The 23,534-nt window shown below is 50.0% G+C and overlaps 1 protein-coding gene across 2 annotated transcripts; it reads right to left on the bottom strand.

Moving 5' to 3' along the window:
* Positions 1 to 43: 43 nt before the first annotated feature.
* On the bottom strand, positions 44 to 20,487 carry LEXM (lymphocyte expansion molecule). 2 transcript variants are annotated; one of them, XM_003265127.3, is made up of 11 exons: positions 20,336 to 20,487; positions 19,478 to 19,565; positions 18,870 to 19,034; positions 18,549 to 18,671; positions 14,511 to 14,648; positions 14,253 to 14,396; positions 12,481 to 12,642; positions 11,415 to 11,540; positions 9,336 to 9,469; positions 606 to 692; positions 51 to 507 (listed from the first exon to the last, which is right to left on the bottom strand). In XM_003265127.3, exons 1-10 carry the CDS (start codon positions 20,437 to 20,439, stop codon positions 632 to 634), a joined length of 1,245 nt encoding a protein of 414 aa, XP_003265175.1. In that variant the 5' UTR covers positions 20,440 to 20,487; the 3' UTR covers positions 51 to 507; positions 606 to 631. The 2 variants fall into 2 exon arrangements, with proteins under 2 accessions (XP_003265176.1, XP_003265175.1); XM_003265128.3 differs by lacking the exon at positions 606 to 692 and having other exon boundaries at positions 44 to 507.
* Between the last annotated feature and the right edge of the window lie 3,047 nt (positions 20,488 to 23,534).

The raw sequence follows: 23,534 nt of genomic DNA, 5'->3' as shown, positions 1-23,534 counted from the left end.
GAGGTGCTCCTGGAGAGTCCTAGAATTGCCGTGTAATACATGCTACACTCTCCCACCACTTTCTGACCTTTAATAAACAGGGAGCCAAGCACTCTGGCTTTAGAATAGAAAGGGTCCCACGAGTGTCAATCACGTCCCATCCCTTCAGTCCATCTGCTCTCTGGCCCCCATGTTCATGTCACTGGCTGAGTTGAGTTCTCAGGATAATTGATCTCCTGCAACAAAAGATACCTGTCCCCAGCTGTCCTGGCAGACACTGTGACCTTCAGGTATGCAGCTCCGGCAAAGGTGATCCCCATACATCTCTCGCCTCTCCCAGGCCCATGTGTCCTTTCTCTAAGACACCCCACTCCCACGCCCATGCTCTCACCCCCAGATTTGTCTTCAGGCCTTTGGGCTCTCCGGTCACTGCGGGCTGTCCTTCACATGTGGCTTTAAGGAGTAGGATCTGAATTGTAATCCACAGTTATAGGGCACTTCCCCTTAGTAAATGGTGTGATCCTTTCCCTTTAAAAAGACAGAAAAAATTAAAAATGGAAGTGATCCCTTGGAAGGGAGTGGGCTCCTCAACCCTGAAGGGACACCCATAGGGAATGAACAGGTACCTGTTGGTTCTGCTTCACAGGAGATCCTACATTGGTGAGAGGCCAAAATTGATGACTTCTAGATCTTTCCAACAAAACAGCCTGATTCTAAGGATGGGATTACAGCAATTCACACCCAATTCAGCTCATTAAAGCACCCAAGTTGGCTTGTAAGAACTTCAGGTATAAAATCATAGTGCCTGGAAGATTATCTAACCCAACCCTGAGAGGAAGACCAAGGACAAGAGAGAGGAGGGAACTTACCTGAGGTCACCTGAAGGCCAGCATCAGGGCCAGAATGTAAGCCCTGACCTCAGTCCCACTTCCCCTCCACTGCTCCAATTCTTTCCCATGAGTGGAAACCCTGAGGACTCAACCTCCCATCCCGTGAGCCTTTCGGAAGATGGCACTTCTATAAGAACCCCTTGCTGTGTGTGTCAAACAGCATCCGCCAGCCCTTATGTTACACACTTTATGTATCTGTTTGTTGTTTGTCCTCCCCAACAAGATGTGAACTCCGTGAACACAGGACTTGGACTTCTTCACTGGTATTTCCCCTATGCCTAGATCATTACCTGTGCTTAACAAATATTTGTCAAAGGAGGGAGGACTCACCAGGGTAAGAGAGGTCTTTCCCACTATCCAGTGGGTCTCCACGCTTCCTGTCTCTCCATTCCTCACCATGCCCACGGCCCCTGGCCCAGCCCCATGCCTCATTTCTCATCTCTATTATTGAGGCATCCTCCTTGTCTCTATCCCCGCAACAGTCCATAATGCCATAAGTACGTTTATTAAACACAAGAATTACTTCCCATTAAAATCCTTCTGGATATCTGGGAAAAAATGTTTGTAAAACACATATCTGATAAAGGACTTATGCTTAGAATATCTAAGGAACCCAAAGCAGCCCATTTGTTTAAAATGTGCAAAAGATTTGAAAACACTTCACCAAAAGAAGACATCGGAGGACGCATATGAAAAGATCCTCAACATCTTGTCACTGGAGAAAGGCAAATTCAAACCATAATGAAATATACTATTAGAATGGCTTAAATTAGAAAAGAAAAACCCTGACAATATCAAGTGCTGGCAAGGATGCAGAACTTTTAGACCCCTCATCCATTGCTGGTGGGAGTGCAAAATGGACCAGCCATTTCAAGATAGTTCAGCAGCTTCTTACAAAGTTATACACACACCCACCAAATGACTTAGAAATCCTACTCCTAGGCTGGGCGCTGTGGCTCACGCTTGTAATCCCAGCACTTTGGGAGGCTGAGGCGGGCGGATCATGAGGTCAAGAGATCGAGACCACGGTGAAACCCTATCTCTACTAAAAATACAAAAAAATTAGCCGGGCGTGGTGGCAGGCGCCTGTAGTCCCAGCTACTCGGAGAGGCTGAGGCAGGAGAATGGCGTGAACCCGGGAGGCGGAGCTTGCAGTGAGCTGAGATTGAGCCACTGCACTCCAGCCTGGGCGACAGAGCGAGACTCCGTCTCAAAAAAAAAAAAAAAAAAAAAAAAAGAAATCCTACTCCTAGATATTTACCAGAGAGAAATAAGAACATATGTCTACATGAAGACCTGTATGTAACTGTGCATAGCAGCTTTATTAAAAATTCCCCAAACTGTAAACAATCCAAATGTCCCTCAACTTAAGAATGGATAAAACAAACTGTGTCACAACCATACAATGCAATCCAACTCAGCATTGAAAAGGAACAAACTATGATACACACAACAACAGCATGGCTGAATCTCAAGAGCACCGTGTAACATGAAAGAAAAAGATACAAAATTCTACACACAGATGATTCCACTTATATGACATTCTGGAAAAGGCAAAACTCCAGGGATGGTAGAGTTGCCAGGGTTGGCAGTGGGAGGAGCAGACTGACTACAGATAGCACAAGGGGGATAGGAATATTCTATATCTTGCCTGAGGTGATATGTATGACAACTACATGCATTTGTCAAAACTCATAGAATTGGGCTGGGTGTGGTGGCTCATGCCTGTAGTCCCAGCACTCTGGGAGGCTGAGGTGGGTGGATTGCTTGAGCCCAGGTGCTCAAGAACAGCCTGGGCAGAATGGCAAAAGCATGTCTCTACAAAAAATTTAAAAATTTGCTGGGTGTAGTGGTGCACACCTGTAGTCCCAGTACTTGGGAGACTGAGGTGGGAGGATTGCTTGAGCCCAGAAGGTCAAGGCTGCCGTGAGCCATGTTCACACCACTGTGCTCTAGCTTGGGTGACAGAGTGTTGACACTATCTCAAAAAACAACAACAAAATCTCATAGAATTGTATACCTAAAGAGAATGAATTTTACTGCATGTGAGTTATACTATAATAAGTTCAACTTTAGGCTGGGCACGGTGGCTCACGCCTGTAATCCTAGCACTTTGGGAGGCCGAGGCAGGTGGATCACCTGAGGTCAAGAGTTTGAGACCAGCCTGACCAACATAGCGAAACCCTGTCTCTACTACAAATACAAACATTAGCCGGGTGTGGTGGCAGGTGCCTGTAATCCCAGCTACTCGGGAGGCTGAGGCAATAGAATCACTTGAACCCAGGAGGCAGAGGTTAGAGTGAGCCAAGATTGTGCCATTGCACTCCAGCCTGAGCAACAGAGCAAAATAAAACTGTCTCAAAAATAAATAAATAAATAAATTCAACTTTAAAAAAGTTCTGTGGCTTCTCAAATACAGGATAAAGTCCAAGCAGCTTAGCTATAGCATTCCAGCCCTCTAAGGACTGACCGAACCACCTCTCCTGCCTTATTCTCCACTACTCCCCTCTACACACCCCACACATCATTCAAAATGAGCCATTTAGTATTGCCCAGATAGGTCCTGAACGTTTTGCTTCCTTTCCTTCACTCATGCTCTTCCCTCTGTCCTAATTTTTTTTCTCCTGCCTGGAAGAAGAAAAAGAACACTGCTTAGAGCCAGATGGACCAGAGATCCAATCCTATTTTGTGATTGTACTACACAGAGAGCAAAAATGGCCCAGGCCTCCATAGCTCCTTCTATTGGTAGCCTTTCCAGTGTGACTTTGCAGCCTCTCCCATGAAGAGGTAGAGTCTACTCCCCCCCAACCCCTGCCCTGCTCTAATCTGGGCTGGCCATGGAACTTGCTTTGGCCAACAGAATGTGGTAGAAATAATGGTGTGGCATGCTGAGGCTGGGCTGCAAAAGGCCTTGCACACTTCCTCTCTCAAACCCCAGCCTCCTCCATAGGAGCAAGCCTGGGCTACACCACTGAAGGCCAGAGTCTGCGTGGAAGAGAGTCTAGTTGTTCCATCCAAGACCATCCCAGACCAGCCAGCCCCCAGCCAGCCCACAGACTCATGAACAATAACAAATGGCTATTGTTTTAAGCCACTGAGTTTCTGGGTGGTTTGTTATGTAGCAATAGCTAACTGCTACAGTCAGTAACTCGCTGTGGCCCTGGGAAAGTTACTCAGTTTCCTCATCTATATAATAAAAGCAATTATTACATACCTCACAGGGCTTTGTGATGCCCATGAGAGATGATTTTTTTTTTTAAATTGAGATGGAGTCTCATTCTGTTGCCTAGGCTGGAGTGCAGTGGTGGGATCTCGGCTCACTGCAACCTCCACCACTGGATTCAAGCGATTCTCCTGCCTCAGCCTCCCGAGTAGTTGGGACTACAGGCACCCGCCACCGCACCCGGCTAATTTTTGTATTTTTAGTAAAGACATGCTTTCACCATGTTGGCCAGGATGGTCTCACCTCAGGTGATCTGCCTGTCTCAGCCTCCCAAAGTGCTGGGATTACAGGCATGAACCACTACACCCAGAGGAAAGATGTTTATACAGAGCTGAGTACAGTGCCTGGCACACAGTCAACCTTTGATTAACAGTTGTTACCCCTTTCCAAGCCCAACTCTTATCCAGCTTTTGAGAACCAGATCAAATGCCACTTCTTCCAAGCAGCCCTCCCTGCTTGGAAGGCTCCAAATTCAATATAATATTTGCCTCCTCTGAACTCTCATAGTATTTCCTCTCTCCCCCTCCAATACACTCTATCCTCAACTATAAGCAATTTGGAAGAACAGCCATAGCCTTAAACATAGGTATCCAGTACAGATGTGTACTCAACGCCAGAAAAAGATGAAATGATCTGTATAGATTAGGGACAGAAAGGCTGTTCTCCTTCCTCCCAGGCCTCTGCTCCTTCCAGCCATTACACACAGCCCCCTTCGGGGGTGATCCCAGCAGACTTCCTTGCACGTTGTTGGCGCTCAGTAAATGTATCCTGAATTGAATCAGCTAAATTGGAGTTTGAGACCAGCCTGGCCAACATGGCACCCCCATTCAATAAATGGTGTTAGAAAAACTGAATATCCATAAGCATGAAACTAGACCCCTCACTATATATAAAAATCAACTCAAAATTGATTAAAGACTTAAATGTCAGACCCAAAATTGTAAAACTACTAGAATAAAACTTAAGGGAAAAACTTTAGGACACTGGTCTAGGCAACAACTTTATGACTCAAACTTCAAAAGCACAAGCAACAAAAACAAAAATACACAAATGGGACTATATTAAACTAAAAAGCTTTTGCACAGCAAAAGAAACAATCAATAGAGTGAAGTGACAACGTGTAGAATAGGAGAAACTGTCTGCAAACTATTCATCAGACAAGAAACTTATATCCAGAATATTCAAGGAACTCAACAGCAATAATAAAACTCCCATTTAAAAAGTGGGCAGGCTGGGTGCAGTGGCTCATGCCTATAATCCTAGCACTTTGGGAGGCCAAGGTGGTCGGATCACCTGAGGTCAGGAGTTCAAGACCAGCCTGGCCAACATGGTGAAACCCCATCTCTACTAAAAATACAAAAATTAGCTGGGGGTGGTGGTGTACACCTGTAATCCCAGCTACTCAGGAGGCAGAGGCAAGAGAATCGCTTGAACCCAGGAGGTGGAGGTTGCAGTGAGCCAAGATCACGCCACAGCACTTCAGCCTGGGTGACAGAGCGAAACTCCATCTCAAACAAACAAACAAAAAAAGTGGGCAAAGGACATGAGTAGGCATTTCTCAAAAGAAAGCATACAAATGCCCAACAGGTATATGAAAAAATGCTTGACATCACAAATCATCAGGGAAATGCAAATCAAAACCCCAATTGAGGGATATCATCTCACTCCAGTTAAGATGGCTACTATCACAAAGACAAAAAGTAACAAATGCTGGCAAGGTTGTGGAGAAAAGGGAGCTCTTACATGCTTTTGGTGGGAATGTAAATTAGAACAGCCATTATGGAAAACAGTATGGAAGTTTCTTTAAAAAACTAAAAATAGGCCAGGCGTGGTGGCTCACATCTGTAATCTCAGCACTTTGGGAGACCGAGGTGGGAGGACCACTTGAAGCCAGGAGTTTGAGACCAGCCCTAGCAACATAGTGAGACCCTGTCTCTATAAAAAAACAAAAAAAAAAAAAAAAAAAACCTTTTTAAATTAGCCAGGTGCGCTGGTGCACACCTGCGGTTCCAGCTACCAGGGAGACTGAGGTTGGGGAATCGCTTAAGCCTGAGAAGTTGAGGCCGCAGTGAGCCATGTTCATACCACTGCACTGTAAAAAAGGAAAAGAAAAGAAGAGAGAGAAAGACAGCAGAAAAGAAAAGGAAGGAAGGAAGGAAGGAAGGAAGGAAGGAAGGAAGGAAGAGAGAAAGAGAGGAGGGAAGGAAGGAAGGGAGGTAGGGAGGGAGAGAAGAAGGAAGGAAGGAAGGAAGGAAGGAAGGAAAAGAGAGAGAGAAAGAAAGAAGAAAGAGAGAAAGAAAGAAAAGGAAAAAGAACGAAAGAAAGAAGAAAGAAAGAAAAGAAAGAAAGAAAAGAAATATAGGGAGGGATGGGGGAGAGAGGGAAGAAAGGAAAGAAGGAAAGAAGGAAGGGAAAGAAGAAAGGAAGAAAGAAAAGAGAGAGAGAAGAAGAAAGGAAGGAAGAAAGAAAGAAAGAAAGAAAGAGAAAGAACAAAAAGAAAGAAGAAAGAAAGAAAGAGAAAGAAAGAAAGAAAAGAAAGAAAGAAAGAAAAAGAAAGAAAAGAAAAGAAGAAAAGGAAGGAAGGGAGGGAGGGAGGGAGGGTAGGGAAAGCTGAGGAGACACTTGCCAACTCCTGCCACAAAACCTCAGAAAGATCTAGGAATGGGACACACAGGTATCTTAAAAAACAGGTCAGGCCGGGCACAGTGGCTCATGTCTATAATCCCAGCACTTTGGGAGGCCACAGCGGTATGACAGCCTGAGCCCAAGAGTTCAAGACAAGCCTGGGCAACATAGTGAGACTCTGTCTCTACAAAAATAAAAATAAAAAAGTAGCCAGGCATGGTGGCATGCACCTACAGTTGCAGCTACATGGGAGACCAAGGTGAGGATTACTTTGGCTCAGGAGTTCTAGGCTGCTGTGAGCTCTGATTGTGCCACTACACTCCCGCCTGGGTAACAGAATGAGATCCCATCTAGACACGACCTCCTGCTGACTCCTCTCCCAGCCAGCAGTAGACTGGAGGTTTGCTTTGTGGATAGATTCCAGGAGGCTAGGAGGAGGCGCACAGTGGAATGTAGGCAGACAGGTCCCAGGATGAGAAGAGGGCTTAAGAGGCAGCCCATATGCTGAATGAGACAGCCCAGTCTCCTTCCTCTAATCGCCAACAACCACACTTACCCCCACCCAGGACACAGGATTGTTTTCTAGAGAAGCTGAACAGTCCCACAGAAAACACCTAGAGACACTGGCATTTGAGGGTCTCAACAGAAAGACCAGATCCCCTGCCAATCACTAACAGTGACTGACAGGCCCCACCCAGACTCACAGTATTATTTAGTGCTTTCCTCTTCAGTACGAACAAACAAGCAAAAGAAAAAAAGGAACTTGGAAGAATTGGAGACAACACAGGCGGCAAAAGAACTTCAGGAAAACTTAATTAACATCCTTAGATAAAAGAACATACTGCAGCCAGCCGCAGTGGCTCACACCTGTAATCCCAGCACTTTGGGAGGCTGAGATGGGCAGATTACTTGAGCTCAGGAGTTCAAGACCAGCCTGGACAACATGACGAAACCTGGCCTCTACAAAAAATACAAAAATTAGCCAGGCATGATGGTGCATGCCTGTAATCCCAGCTATTTGGGAGGCTGAGGCAGGAGGATCGCTTGTGCCTGGGAGGCAGAGGTTGCAGTGAGCCAAGATTGCATCACTGTGCTCCAGGCTGGGTGTCAGAGTGAGATCTCATCTTAAAAGAAAAAAAAAGAACATACTGCACACTGCATACATGACACAGAACTGGGTGCTATTAAAAGAAGAAAGAAAAAAGCAATCCACAACAAAAGAACTCTTGGAAACTAAAAAATATGACAGCCAAAATTTTTAAAGTAATAATAGGGTAGATAAGGACAAGAAAATTTTACCAGAAAGTAGAACAGAAAGGTAAGATGGAAAATAAGAAAGAAGAGAGAAGAAAAAAAAAAAAAAAAAGGAAAACCAGAGTGCCAAACCAGGGCATCTAACATTCATCTAAAAGAGATATCTGAAAGGCAGCAGAGAGAACACAGAGGAGAGGAAATCGTCAAAGACAAAACTCAGAAGATTCTCTCAGAATAGAAGGTGCTGAGTCTCCAGATGGAGGGAAGCCACTAAGTACCCAGCACAAAGGATGAAACAGACCCATGCCAAGACGCATCAGAACAGGAAGTACAAAGAGAAGATCCTGAAAGCTTCCAGGAAGGAAATGCAGGTCACATACACAGCACAGAAAACCAGAAAGGCATAAGACTTCTCAACAACCATATTTGAAGCTAGGAGGCTATGAAAGACCTTCAAAATTCAGAAGGAAAATTATATCCAACCTAGAATTTTATTTCCAACCAAACTATTGATCAGATGTGCAGAAAGGAAAAATAAACATTTTCAGGCATACATTCTATCAAAAATCTTACCTTCTTTAGCCCTTTCTCAGGAACCCACCAAAACAAGGGGGTAAGTTGAGAAGGAGGAAGACACAGCACTACTTTGATAAAAAAATAAAATATTCTTTAAAATTACATTTAAAAGCTGATTTCTCCTGAGAAATCTGGTCCTCAGAATCTGGTCCTCATGTCCTCACCATAATTTCAAAAAAAAAAAAATACTGGATTATAAAGTGCATGTTTGTCAACATTGTAACATTTCTGAAATTGTTACTATATTACAATTGATGGCCTCTTAGGTCAATAAAATATGGCAGCAGCTAACATTTACAAGCTGTTGTATAGTTTGCCACAGTATTTAATGTACCTTTCCCTTCTTAGGCTTTGCAACCTCCTGAAATGAGTTTTACCAACCCCATTATGAACACCAAGAAACAGATTCCACGTGGTGAAGCCACTGAGAGCCGAGACTGGACTGTATGGGCTCTGGGTGGCAGATTTAGGGTTGATTGAGTACCTTTTCCTTACCAAGGGTTTTCAACAGATCATTTCATTTGGGTCTCCTCAAACATCTGCTCTTTTGACAGCTGAAGGAAATGAGGCTCAGCGAAATTACACAGCATGCCCCACCTCACACGTCCAGTAAGTGGCAGAGCCAGGATCTGAACGTGAACGCCCCTCCACTGCCTCTGCTCTTTGGCTGGCATTAGGGGCAGAAGCTGTGTTCCCATGGGAACCAAACATGGGAACCACCAGCCCACCCCGGAGTAAGACCCCCCCACTGCCCTCGCCCCTTCGCCTGCAGCCCCAGCTGCACTCACTGCATGAGCGTGTCCCGGGCCAGGTCTGTGAGGTAGCGTTTGGATCCACTCAGGAACAGGGATCGATACCGCTGCCGCCTGTCCTTTGTCTCCATCAGCCAGGTGTTGAGGTAGCGGCCCACACCTACTGGGTTCTGCAACAGGGAGAGGACGGCAGGACATTAGCAAGCCTGGCTTGGAGACTGCGTCTCGGCTTCCTCTCCTCCCCTTGGACGCTTCCCTACTCCATCTGTTATGAACTGAATTGTGTCTCCCAAAAAGATATGTTGAGGTCCCAACCCCGAGCAACCCCAGTATCGCAGAATGTGACCTTATTTGGAAAAAAGGTTGCTACAGACATAATTAGTTAAGATTAAGTCATACTGCAGTAAGGTGGGCCCTTCATCCAATGTGTCCTGTTAAGAAGAGACACACAGGAAGACAGCCATGCCAGGAGACAGATTGGAGTGACGACTACAAGCCAAGGAACATCAAGGATTGCTGGCCACCACCAGAAGCTACGAAGAGGCAAGGACGGATTCTTCTCAACAGGTTTCAGAGGGAGCACGGACCTGCAGACGCCTTGATTTCAGACTTCTCGCCTCCAGAACTGTCAGAGAATATTTCTGTTGCTTTAAGCCACCTACTAGTTTGTGGCAGCCCTAGGAAGGGAATACAGCATCCCACCCAGATATCGGGGTCACAGATCCTAGAGGCACCAACAGAGAGGTTGGGAAAGGAGATGCAACTTGCCCAAGGTAACACGACAAGGGCAGAATAAAGGCAGGACAAGAACCCAGCCATCTGCGGAGAAGCAGTCCTGAGGGGTGGGCTGGGGAGATGTTAGGACCCAGAAGCTGATCCCATGCTAAACAGAAGTTGCCTCCCACAAGGGAGAAGCCTGTTTCATGAGGCGCCCGGGTTTTGGGGGTGCCAGCAGAGGGGCTCTCCCGCCCTGTGGGGTGCGGCCAGCTGAGCCACCAGAACCCAGACCTCACATCAGCCCTTCCCACTTCACAGTGGCTGGCTCTGTGGTAGCAGTAGGGTCATCTGGCTCTGGTCTAAACATTTCACTTGGGGACTCTCAGGTAAAGACTTTCTCCCCTGCAGGGAGTGCAGGCTAGAGGTGAAAAAAGGAAGGATTTGGGGACAACCAGCTGGTCCTCACAAGAATTGGTCATTGGGGTCTGGGCACGCTGAGGACCTTGCCACCGTGGTGGGAGGTAAGGAGGTGAGGCAGCTGACCCGTGCTACTGGAAGTCAGGACAACAGGCTCTCTAATTGGGGTGGGGGTGGGAATGGCAAGGGCTCTTGGGGAGCTGGAAATGAGAGCTGTTAAATGCTCTGGGGAGTAGTTACGACCATTATGTGACAATTCATGGAGCTGTGCACTTAGGACTCAGTGCCTTTCTCTATGATTATTAGACTCCAATAAAAGGTGCATTACAAACTGAAAAGGGGTGGAGTAAGAAACAGAATGAGGTCAAAGCCCAAGGCCAAGAATTTAGCTGGTTTACAAGAACACCAACTAAAGATTACATCGCACACTTGGGGATGGCTGCCTCTGGAGAGAAGGAAGAGAGTGGGAAAGGGAAGGGGCCAGAAGGGGCCTTGCTCAGCGAGGGACGGGAAATGCACCAGCTTCACCAGCTGCCCCTGAGGCCCAAGGCAAACACAGAGAATGGAAGGAGCATTTCTCTGGGAAAATAAGAGAATGGCATGGCTGCGGTGTGATGTTTCTTAGCTCATTGGTTCTCAAAGTGTGGTCCCTGGAAGAGCATCATCCCCATCACCTGAATTTGTTGGAAACGCAAATTCCCACGTCCCAACCCAGGCCTACTGTATCAGAAGCTCTGGTATGGGGCCCAGCCATCTGTGTTTTAACAAGTCCTGCAGGTGATGCTAACACCAGTTGAAGTTTGAGAACCAATGCCTTAGGAAAATAAGACAGTGGGAGTGGACCTCAGGTCCCTTGGGGAAAAGAAAGGGGAAGCATATGGCTCACTCAAAGCATCAGTTACCTGGGGACAAAGAGGCTTTGATGTTGGCTGTAGAGGCAGAAGAGAGTTCCCATGTATCCCTCACCCCAGACCCACTTACCCAGCTTCCCATAATCATCTGGCAGGCCTTTGCGCCTGACCCCTTGGAGGTCAACAGGAATGGGGGCTGGTTGACGGGTTTACATTTCTTCTCTTGTGGAAGCCAGAAACTGGGGCCAGATGTGGCCTACGAGTAAGGAAGGAAGGCTGAAACCTGGAGAGTTTCTGGCAGTGTCAGCCTGGGCCCAGGGCAGGTGAGGGCTCTGGCCAGCTGACTCCACCCATCCAGCAGCCCTGGGTCTTGAGCCAAGGATGGTGGAGGTACCCAGCTATCTCCCAGAAAAAGGGCCCTCATGACCCATGCCATCCACTCTAACAAACACCCATCACAGCCTGATGCCTCTTTTCAGGTGTCCAAGGGCCTTCATTGTCTGGTGGGGCCCAGACGGCTGAAGACCCCATTTCTGAGGAAGGAGACCACACCAGACCTGGAGCCAGATGAGCTGGGTTCCAATCTCAGCCCCTTCTCACCCTTGCTGGAGAAACTTGGCACATCCCTTTCCAGATCTGGGCTGCAGTTTCCTTTAGTGAAATGCAAATGATAATCCCTACCTCAGGAAGGCTGGAAAGTGCCTAGCAGGGGCAGACCCTGCTTTGGGGACCTGCTCAGACCCCCAGAGGGCTGCTTTGACACTAGGGCCGAGTGCACCACTCCCTTGGGCGGAGCAGGTGGGCAGGCTCCAGTGGGTAGACTGCACTCTGCCCTGCTCCAGTTTCCCCTGCCCATCCTCCAACGCTCTGAGGCCAAAGGAGGGAGGCGCAGGGGGAAGGTCGGCACTGGCTGGGCGCTTCCTGGGTACCAGGCACCATGCTGTAGGCTCCGAGTACAGGGCGCCATCCAATTCTCACAACCACTTCACCATCTTCATAGGACAGGGGTGTAAACTGACGCCCAAACAAGGTCTCACCTAAAGTGTCCCAATGTTCAAGACCAGGATTGGAAACCAAGTCAGTCTGATCCCAAGACCGAGCTATTCCCCGTGAAATTAGCCACCCTACCCTGTGCCCAGCCCCGGAAGGAGAGCTGCCCTCCGAGAGAGGAAGGCCGGCCATAGGAGCGAACTCACCAGTGTGCGGGGGCACTGGCTAAGGTTGGCCCAGTAAATCCTCTCTGTAGGGGTTTTCGGGTTGCGGGGAAGTTTAGAAAAAACCCCATGCTTCTTATTGTGATGTGAGTTAAGTTCTTCTACGAAGCTCTTGAAATTCATCAGTTCCCTGGGCCTTTCTTCCTAAGAAAAAGAGAGAGAAAGGAATCTGCTATGCCAGGAAAATCAAGAGCTCCTTTCTCAACCCTCCCCTGCAACCAGAGAAAAGCAATGGGGCATCACTTACTATCCTGCTGTGCAGACATCCTGGAGGCCAGGCCAGCCTCAAGGCCCCCCTGACCTGGGCTGCTGGAAACAGTCAGTCTTTCCCCAACCAGCGGGTCAGGGTGGGGTTAGTCTCTTGCACCATGCACCTGCCACACCCTACTGCCCAGCTCCTTTTCATCCATTTCTTCTTTCTTTCATTTGTTGGACATGTATTGAGTCTGGCACTATTCTAAGCAAGAACAATGTCTTAAATATTTAAAACCAGAGTGACTGGAGGAGCATAGAGGATTTGGGCGGCAGTGAAACTATTCTGTATGATACTAAAATTGTGGCTGCATGTCACACATTTGGCCAAACCCACAGGATGTACACCATCTGAGTGAACCCTAAGGTATGCCACAGACTTGCGGCGATAATGACGTATCAGTTCTTCAACTGCAGCAAACAGACCAGGCTGCCGTGGGATGGTGGTGGTGGGGGAGGCTGTGCATGGTGTGGAGAGGGCAGTGGGTACATGGGAACTCCTTGTACTTTCCACTCAATTTTGCTTTGAATCTGAAACTGATCTAAAAAAAAAAAAGTCTTACAAACAAAAGCAAACAGCGTGGCCTGGGCGCTGGCCAGCCAGAATGGGCACTGGCCACAGTGCCTGAGGATGGTCCCTTGACCCCTGCCATAGCTGCTCATGGGGGGGTCTGGGGGGCTCCAGGGAGCAGACAGGTCGAAGGCCTTAGCTCAGTGGCTACCTGCCAGCTGGTCCTGAGGTCCTTCTACGTGAACCACTACCCTCCTAAGCGCTCCTGAGCTCTGCCATAGCACTCATTGCCTGCTCACACTCGATAATTTTTTTCTTATTCATTGATGACAGAGTTTCTCTCCCCACTAGAATGTAAGTTCCGCAAGGGCTGCTTTCCCCTGTGCCTCACCGACTACCTGGATTAATCATACCCACTGCGAGAATTCATAACGGAGACAAGCTAAACAGGCAATTAGAGAAAACTTAATTCCAGTGGCTATGAGCACAAAGCAAGCAAAGCGCAGCAAGCTGTGAGATATCAAGATAAAATTCTACCTCAATTTCCCCTCCTGGGCCTCCTGTTTTCTGCTTTGTTAACAGCGTTGGCACTGACCCAGCCAGCTTGGTCTATAATGCCTGCTGTTTCCAAAACAGGAGGACGCCACCACCTTGTGCCATCAAGTTTCCTCATAGCCAAGCTCCCCTGGCACTGTGGCCCATCTTCACCTCCTGGGCACTTCATGCCAGTGCAGAGGAGAGAGCCGGCAGTGAAGTCAGACAGACGTCCTTGGGTTCAAATCCCAGCTCCTCTCCTTCCAGCCATGTGGCCAGCCTCAGTTTTCCCTACCTAACATGGGAAACTGGATCCGGCCCTGGCTGTGAGGGTGAAGTGAGGGGGTGTGGGAACGGCCCGGTGCCTGGCGCACAGGCTGGTGTTCCTGGTGCTGACTAGTGAGGCCTGTCATCCTGCTGGGGCATGGACTACACCCTTCAACCCCTGGGTACACACCTGCATGGAGTAGTGCCCATAAGGCAGTGGCTTGTTCCGATCACCAGAGAAAGTGTCATAGGGGCCGCGGGTGCCGACGGATCGTGCCACGTATGTCTCAAGGTCGCTTTTGAAGGAGTAGGTGCCGGGTCCCAGACCACTCCCCTAGAGCACAGCAGAGGTGATGAGGCCTGCAGGAGAGCTCAGCTTCCCCCTCTGCCCTGGGAGTGCCCCTGCAGGACGGGAAGGCAGGCAAGGCCTGGCCAGCCGAGGGGGTACCTGATGAGGCCGGGGGTGCGGCTTGTTGCTCATCCTGCACATGAGGCCCTCGGAATGGGACCGGTTCCAGGCATTCTCCTCCAGCTTGGTGTATGGATTGCCCTTCTCCCCATAATTTCCAGGGCCTGGATAGTAGTTCTGTGGGGCGGGGGTGGGGGCATACAGGCCATCAGAACCACTCCTTGTGCTGAGTGTGCCTGAGGAACAGACACCTGAGATAGCCATCCCCAAGAAGGGAATGGGATTTTCAGGGTGCCCGCTTGCTACCTGCCCTCTGACACACAACATTGTTGCCCGTGAGCGTCCACCACTGCTCACACCTTCACCTCCAAGTTCAGCCTCTTCCCCGGCTGAACTTGGACTGGCCTGTGCAAGTTATATCTCACCGCCCCCTCCTTACATTGCACACTTTGGCCAACATAGTTGGCTTCTTGCTGCTCCTCAAGCACATGCCATTCCACCCAACCTTCTTCCCTCATTGGCTCATGCTGTAACCACCACCCAGAATGCCCTTCCTGCCCTCTTTGCCTTGGACAATTCTACTGCTCCTGCAAAGCCAGCTCACATGCCATCTCTCCTGGGAAAGAAGCCTTCCTCCTGCTGCCACCTGAGGCAGTTGCCTGCTTTGGTGGATTCGGCAATTCCAACATTTACACCCCTGCACCACGGCCCTGCGTGACATGAGGGCTTTCCCAATGTGCTGTGAACAGTGCTGTGACAGGGAAGGACTGCCGTTCTGGGTTCAGATCCTGGCTCTGCTGCCTCCTAGCTGAGTGACCTCGGGCCTTCTGAGTCTCATGGTCCATACTGGTACTATGGGATAGGAATACTTTCTTTCAGGTAATGACGATGAAGTTAAATAATGTCTGCAAGCAAGGGAAGGAGGTTGGGCGGAATGGCACGTGCTTGGGGAGCAGAGAGGAGCCCACCGTGTCAGAGCGTGAGATGCAGGGAAGAGGCAGTGACACATGGCATGGACGGGCCAGTAGGGCCCTGGAGAAGAGGCTGAACTTGGAAGTGAAGGTGCGAGCAGTAGTGGAGGCTCACAGGCGTGTCTGGTAACCATGGTTACCTGACACATGGTAAGTCAGGGTGGGGTGGCTGAATGTCTTGGGGGGCAGGAGGAGAGGTTAGGAACTGGTTGGAATGACCATCTGGGACCTGGGCTGCCAGGGTCAGAAGCGTGATTTTGTAGGCAGAGTGAAGAGAGCAGTCCACCTTGGGTAGAGACCTGGCAGGACGCTTTCTGCTGATCTGCACCTTTTAGCCACGCGGGGTCACTGCTGCTCCATAGATGGCTCAGCCGTGCCCTACCTCTGAGCCTGGAACCTAGCCCTGGGGAAGCAGGATGGGGCGGGGAGGGCAGGGACCTCTGCATGGGGAGTCAGGCCACTAAGGGCATCAGATTTGTTCGCTCCCAGAGGAATGGAACTACATGTCTCCTTCCAGGGTTCCCACGTACATTCTGGAGAAAGCCCCCAAGGATAGCTGGATCCCTGCATGGTGTGTTAGGTGCTTCACAAGCCTTAACATCCTGATCCTGGCAGTGACTGGGAGAGACCAATTCAGCACCAGCCACAATTAACAGATGGGGAAACTGAGTCTCAGAGAGGCAAACTGCATGTCTCAAGTCCCACCTCCAGAAAGAGACAGCATGAAAGTTTCAACTCCAAAATCCATAACCTTTCTGAGCCTCTACTGTTTGCCAGGCTCTGTGGAAGGCACCGGGGTAGGTGGGCAGTGAGCACCACAGGACCTGGGAGACTTTGAAGATGAGGGTTATGCCAAGGGTGAGAATGGCCCTGCTCCTGGAACCCAGAGGGAAGCCCAGCGCTGGGCACTTCGTCAGGATGATCCTATTTTCTTCCTTAAAACCAGGTTCAGAGGTTCAGTGCCACACTTGGGCTGATGGGAAAGCCTATGGTTTTAACTAGAATGTTATGTTGTCTGAGCTTTGGGGACTCAAACAGGAATGATTAATTGGAGAGGGGGAGTGTGGAAATGAATGAATCATCACTTTTAAGTTTTTGGTTTTTTTTTTTCAGGCTGGACTTTGAGAAGGATCCCCAAAGACAGGTACGAGGGAAGGTGGGAAGGTCCCCCAGGCAAAAAGAGTGACGAAGACAAAAAGAGCAAAGGCAGGAAGGAAACAGAGCCAGGCTTGTCCCCCTAGCTCCCCTGCCATCAGCTTGGCTGAGTTCCCACACCCAGGCCTTGGCCTCCACAGAGACTCAGGGGGCAAAGTCCAAGAACTATGGGGGCCAAACCTGTGGGTGAAATGCAAGGTACATGTTGGACACCTGGGATTCAAAAGCCTACTTCTGCCAGTTGGTAGCTTCATGACCTTGGGCAGTAGGTTACTCACTCTGTACTCCATTTTTCTCATCTGTAGAATGGACATAATGATAGTGCCTGCTTCATAGGGTTGTCATGAACATGAAATTAATTAGCACGTCGTAAGTGTTATGTTACATGTCCACTATTATTACTTTAGATTGGACGGTAATGACATTTTTAAATGCTCCAGGTATCCCCTCTCCCTAAGTTACAGTTACAGCTTCTGCACCTGAAGATGCATCTGCTCATCCCCAGACCCTGTCAGGAGTAATTTCCAGCCTTCATAGAAGCATTCCCAGTGGTGAGGTGTAGGAGAAAGACCCTGGCTCTAGGGTTGGACATTCCCATGTGTGCATCCCAGCTTGCCCACTTGGCAGCTGTGCATTCTGGGGCAACTTGCTTATCTTCTCTGAGCCTCCAGGGCCTCATCTGGAGTGGTTGCAAAGAATTAGAGAGAATGTTTTGGAGCACCTGATATTTAGGATGCATGCACTTATTCAGTCCACAAATACTTATTGAGTGCCCATGTGTGCCAGGCACTGCGAGAACCTCAGAATGCTGCAGTGAAGGAACCAGGCAGACGTGGTCTGCCCTCAGGGCCTGCTGTCCAGTGGGGGAGGGATGCTAAACACACAACTACAGTGGAGACTCCTAGGAAGGGAGACGCCACCTAGCGGGGCTGAGGAAGGCTTCTGGAAGCTGAGAGCTGCGGGATGAGTAGGCATGCCCAAGGAGAAGAGGTTGCCAAGGGAGGAAGGGCATTCCTAGCCGAGAGAACAGCAGGGGCAAAGCCCCATGTGAAAGAGCATGGCCTATGTGAGGGGCTGGGAGAAGGATAACAGAGTGTCCAGCACAGAGAGGTCCAGGCCAACAAACTGCAGCGCTGGCTCCCTTGGTAGGGGGTGACTCCTGCCTTTTCCCTCGTGCCCTTACTGAGTGTCAGCCTCACTCAGTGTCCTCCTGATGAGATCATCATCCCCCAGAGCTGCCACCCCCACCTCTCAGCACCATCGCCTCCTCCCAACCCTGGCCCTCATGAGGGTATTCCTCTAAAAAGGTAAGTTAGGTCCTCCTCCTGTCAAAGCCCTCCACTGCCCCCTGGCAGCACCTGGAATAACATCAAGGCCCCACCTTGGCTGCAGGGTCCTCGTGACCCAGCCCTTCACTCCTCTGCCCTCTCGCTTGCCTCCTCTCACCCTCGGCCAGTGCCCTCTGGCCGCACTGGCCTCCTGCCTGCCGGTCTGATTTGACAAGCATGTTCCCACCTCAAGGCCTTAGCCTCTGCTGCTTCCAATGCCTGGAATGCTCTACCAGACATTGCAAGTCTCCGTTGCTCATGACCTGTAGGTTTCCTCAAATGTCACCTCCTCCCAGAGCCCTGACTACTCTCTATCAATTGCACCACCATCACTGCCCGTCCCTTCCCTGTCTAATTTGTGTTCATAGCCCTGCTTATATATGTATTATATTTCCTTCTTTGTACTACTATTTCTAACACTAGGACATCTACTTCATGAGAGCAGGGACCTTGTCTTTGTCACTGCTAGATCCCCAAGGCCTAGGACAGTGTATGCCACTTAGGAGGTGCTTAATCCTTATTCCTGGCTGGCTGGCTGGATGGATATATAAGTGAATGAATTTGTTGAGCACCCAGTGTATGCCAGGCTCTTTGCTCGGGACTCCAGACATGAGAACACCTACTCCGATGAGTCCTCGGAAGCGAACCTCTCCAGAGCTGAGCAGCCCCCGGGTGCTACATGGTTTCTCCTGCAGCTGTTCTAAGAAGTCTTTGAGGTTGTAGGAGCCAGGCCCCAGCTTTTGCTCCTGTGCCAAGAGAAGAGAGAAAATGAAAGCCTTAAACTTGGGAAAGTCCACACAGGAAGAAGCCCAAGGCATGATGGTGTTCCTTCAAGGATAATCTCCATCTGGCCTTGGGAGGACACTGAAGGCCACACGGAGCAGCTGCAATGGACAGGAAGACCTGGCACCAGAGAGGGAGAGGCATGGCCCCAGAGGCCTCACCTTCAGCCGCTTCTCTTTCATGATGGCCTGGTACTGGAAGTGGGGTAGCTGGGTCAGCCGCGTGGCTTCCTGGGCCTTGGCCCAGCCTGTGTCCACCTCATTCATCAGCTTCTTCTTGCTGAAGCAGGTTTCCTTGGAGCTGTAAGTCCCAGGGCCTATGTGGGACTGAGTCAGAGTGTGGTCAGAGCTGTGACAGCCATGCCCGCCCAGTCTACCCACGGAGCAGGCCCTCACCAAGCCACCACCCTGACCCGGAGGAAGGGAGTAGGCAATCCCCGCTGTGGCTCCCACCCTCAGCACTAAGGCTGGCACCAACAGGCTTGGCACTCAAGGTGCAATCGTGACATCCTCTATCACTGCCCCCTCACACTGCAGGAAGGTATAATAGCTCCTTCAAGAGCCCAGAGGTAGTCAGTGCACAAGCTGGGAGTGCTGCAGTCCCTCATTTATCAAACACACTGGAAGCCCCCACTGTGGGCCCAGCTCTGTGCCGGAAGAAGGTAGAAGGTACGCCCCTTCTACAGTTCAGCTCATCCACCACAGTAGGCAGCTCAAAGGGGCAGCAGCCAGACCCTGTGGGAGGAGTCAGGGAAGCTGTGCAAACTCACCACTTGGGTAGAATAACGCGTGGAGTATGGGGCCTCAGTGAAGGTGCTGAACTTCTTCCGGTTGGGATAAACAGCAGAGATGTCAAACCTAGGGAGGGACGGTGGCCCAGTGAGAGCCCTGTGCCTGGCACCTGGCCCTGGCGTGGGCAGTTCTGGAGCATGGGGGAGCTGGCTGCCTGGGAAGGTGACTTCGGAGCAAGCTCATGAAAGAAAAGTAGTGGAGTTGCAGTGGCTTCGAATGTTCCAGGCTGCTTCCACACCACCCCACCCGCCAGCTCCTCCTCCCAGCTTCATTTTTCTCCGCAGCCCTTACCAATACCCAACGTTTTATAGATATACATACTTTTGTTTATTATCCAACCCCACCCCCCACAGAAGAGAGCAAACTCCATGAGTACAGGGCTTTGCTGTTGTGTTCACTGCTGTAGCCCCAGATCCTAGAACTGTGCCTGGAACACAGTAGGTGAGAGAGAGAAAGAGACAGAGTGGAATATGAATGAATGGAAGACAGGCACCTGGGCTGAAATCCCACCCACCACTTTTGAGCTGAGTGGCCTACTATGGACCAGGCCATGTGACCTCTCTAAACCTGGCACATAGTAAGTGCTCTTGAAATGGTTTTAAAGAACTCACTTAGATGGTAAAAGAACCCTGGGCAGGAAAGAGCAGTAAGCATGAGGGGGAGAGAAAGCCCAGCCCCTCCTCACTGCCGGCCCCCACTCTTCTGGTTCCCCTCCCGGCCAGGCTCAGCCCCGTGTGTAGGTGGACACCCTCTCTCCCGAGGCCAAGCGTGGCTTCAGGGTGGGCAGCAGCTGCCTTGGACCGTGGGCGTGAGCCCAGGACGCAAACGGGCCCCACCTGTGGCTCTGCACCCCGAAGGGCGCCCCGGTGAACCACTTGGTGGCCACGGAGCCGACGCGGTTCCAGCCATGAGCTCCGGCGGCATCCCGGCTTTCCCTCATGGCAGGCCTGCGCGCCGCCCGCCTCCGCAGCTGCCACGGCAACCCGGGCCTTGTGATGCGCCCCGGAGCTGTGGGCCGCGCCCTCGCCCACTTGGCGCCCCCACCGGCGTGCGCACGTAGCCCGCTGATTTTTCACTTGTCCACGCACATTTTCAGGGTCCTTCCCTGGCCCCTGCAGATGTAATGGCCCTTCTTGTATTTAATATGGATGCCATTGGGTGGGGTCTTACAGTCATTTGCTGAGGAAGTGTTTCTGATTTCTGGCTTTATCCCAGGGCCCTGCATGGAGCCTACCTAGGCTCAGAAAGAACATTTTAATGTTCACCTAGTGCTGATGGGAAACTGAGGCCCACAGAGAGGGCCGACTTGGGCAAATGACATCCCAGCCCCTTCTCCACTTTGGGAGCCAGGGGAGCAGAAGTAAGGAGGAAAGGGCAAGGAGAGCCAGAGGGTGGAGGGCTGGGCAAGGCTGCAGGGGTAGTCAGGACTCAACCGGCCCCTAGACGTCCCTGGCGCCCACTCTGGGCAGACACCGTGCAAAATGCCTGGGACCTAGATGTGGTCCCTACCCTGAAAATAATGGGGGAAGCAATGACCACATGCTATGGTCAGGTCTATGAGACTGGGAGGCCTCTGACCCAGCCTGTGGGTAGGTAGGTCAGGGAAGACTTCTTGGAGGAGGAGAATTCCAAACTCAACACTGAAGCATATAGATGACTTTCCAAGTAAAGAAAGGAATTGAGGGTATGTTCCCCACACAGGGCATAGTCAGCTCTCTCTTCCCTCCTTCCTTACCCCCCAACCAGTGTTCCACAGCCATGCTCTGAGATTGTCTAATTTCTCCCATGATGGCCTGTGCTCTTCCCAAGGGTCTTAGGCAAAGATGGGGCAGAGACCCATACCCCATTCCATGGTGACAGGATTGAAGCCAGAGAGGTGTAGGTTGTACCAGAGGTCCTGCTTCCAGCCCATGGTGAACCTGGACCAGGGCCCACCCAATGCCCTTCTGACATCCCAAGCTAGTATTTAAATAAGAAGTGTGGCTCCGCAGCACAGCTGAGAGCTGGACTCGTGGGCTCCAGGCCTGGCGGGTACATAGCCACCACTGGCAGAGCGTCTGCACTGCACCACTGAGCTGATGGTCAGAGGTGGCAGGCCTCAGGAAAATGCACAGAACGGAGAGCCTGGGTCATCTAAGCAGACTCTGCCTTCCCAGCCGTGGGACCTTGAGCAAGTCACTTCTTTCTCTGAGTCACAGAATTATCAGTTTCATTCTATAAAATGAAAGTAATCATCTCTATCTCCCAGGCTGCTGTGAGGATGAAATGACCTGATTTAGGTAATACTCTTGGCACACAGCAGGAGCTCAATTGGAGGTCATTCCCAGCCCTTGGTTAGGGACCTTTACAGAGGCCTGAGGACAGACACTTGTATCATTTCCTCCTGATGCAGCATCTAGCACATAGTAAATGTTCAGGAAATATTTGTTGAGTGACAAGGGAATGAACACATGCATCTGGTCCAACTACCCAATAACACATAAATCCTCAAAGACACATTTAAATCTGGCTCTGCCACTTCCTGGGTGCTGACCTTGGGCAAGTTACCCTTGCCAACTTTGATTTCCTCTTCTGTGACATGGACCTATGACTGTAGCTTCCTGGAAAGGCTGTTTTGAGGTGTCAGCGAGGTGTGGATGTGCACACTCTCCAGTCCTGTGCACTTCAGCCGGCCCTGGGTCTGCTCGGGTATTCTCAGGGTGGCCCAGACGTGCCTGCAGCTACATTGCTGCTTCTCTTCTGGCCTGAGCCCCATGGCTCTAGGACTCATGGAGGAGTGACCAAAGGTTATAAGCCAAGGTCCACTGGGCTGGGAGCCCTGGCTGCCAGGAAAGCCAGAACGGGCCAAGTGAGTCAGCCCTGCAGCAAGGCCGCCTGCCCTGGTCAGCCCGAAGGTTCCCATCACAGCAGCTTCCTTGTCTAGCACCTCACCCATTTTCTTTTATAGGCACCATTGCACCCTCATTGTACACAAGAGGAAACTAAGGCTCAGATGGGGAGAATAACTTGCCCTGGTCACATCTCTTGAGGCATAGGGTCACACCATGAATATGGGACTCATAAGGACATTGGAGAGCTCCCTGGCTGCAAGACTGTTTAACCCGTCCACACTCCAGAGCCACCTGTTATGTCAGTGGAGTCAAGTCAAGCTTCTCAGCCAGGACTTGGGTCTCTGTGATGGGGCTGTGGTCCCTGCCTTCAGTCCTCATCTCCCGCCATCTCTGCCCTATGCTCTGTAATCTCCAGCCACAAGGCTGCTCTGTCCCTAGGACACACCCTCCCCTGGAGAACCTCTAGCTTTTTCATACCTTTGCTGCTGATGATATGCGCCCCCCCACCAACCTACTACCCTTCCCACCCAACTCTCTTACTCATCTTTTTCAGAGTCAAATCAAAAGCCAAACCCACCAGTTAGGATGGCTATTATCTAAAAAAAAAAAAAAAAAAAAGAAAGAAAAAGAAAATAACATATGTTGGTGAGGCTGTAGAGAAACTGGAACCTTTAGCCATTGCTGGTGGGAAAGTAAAATAGTCCAGCTGCTGTGGAAAACAGGATGGTAGTTTTTCAAAGATTTAAACATAGAATTACCATATGATCCAGCAATTTCACTGCTGGGCATATACCCAGAAGAATTAAAGGCAGGAACTCAAACATGTATTTGTGTGCCCATGTTCATAGCAGCATTGTTCACAATAATCAAAAGGTAGAAGCAACACAAGTGTGCATCGACAGATACATGGATAAACCAGATGTGATATATTCATACAATGGAATATTATTCAGCCTTTAAAAGGAACGAAATTCTAACACATGCTACCACATGGATGAATCTTGAAGACATTATGCTAAGGGAAATAAGCCTGTCGCAAAAGAACAAATATTATATGATTCCACTTATGTAAGGTAACTAGAGTAGTTGAATTCACTGAAACAGAAATAAAATGGTGGGTACCGGGTGCTGGGCGGGGAGAGAATGAGGAGTTATTGTTTAATGGGTATGGAGTTTCCATTTGGGAAGATGAAGAAGTTCTGGA

Source organism: Nomascus leucogenys, chromosome 5 (genome assembly GCF_006542625.1).
Source record: "Nomascus leucogenys isolate Asia chromosome 5, Asia_NLE_v1, whole genome shotgun sequence".
Taxonomy (NCBI): domain Eukaryota; kingdom Metazoa; phylum Chordata; class Mammalia; order Primates; family Hylobatidae; genus Nomascus; species Nomascus leucogenys.
Note: the sequence above shows the minus strand (reverse complement) of the source record. Positions and strands in the feature narration are given on the sequence as shown.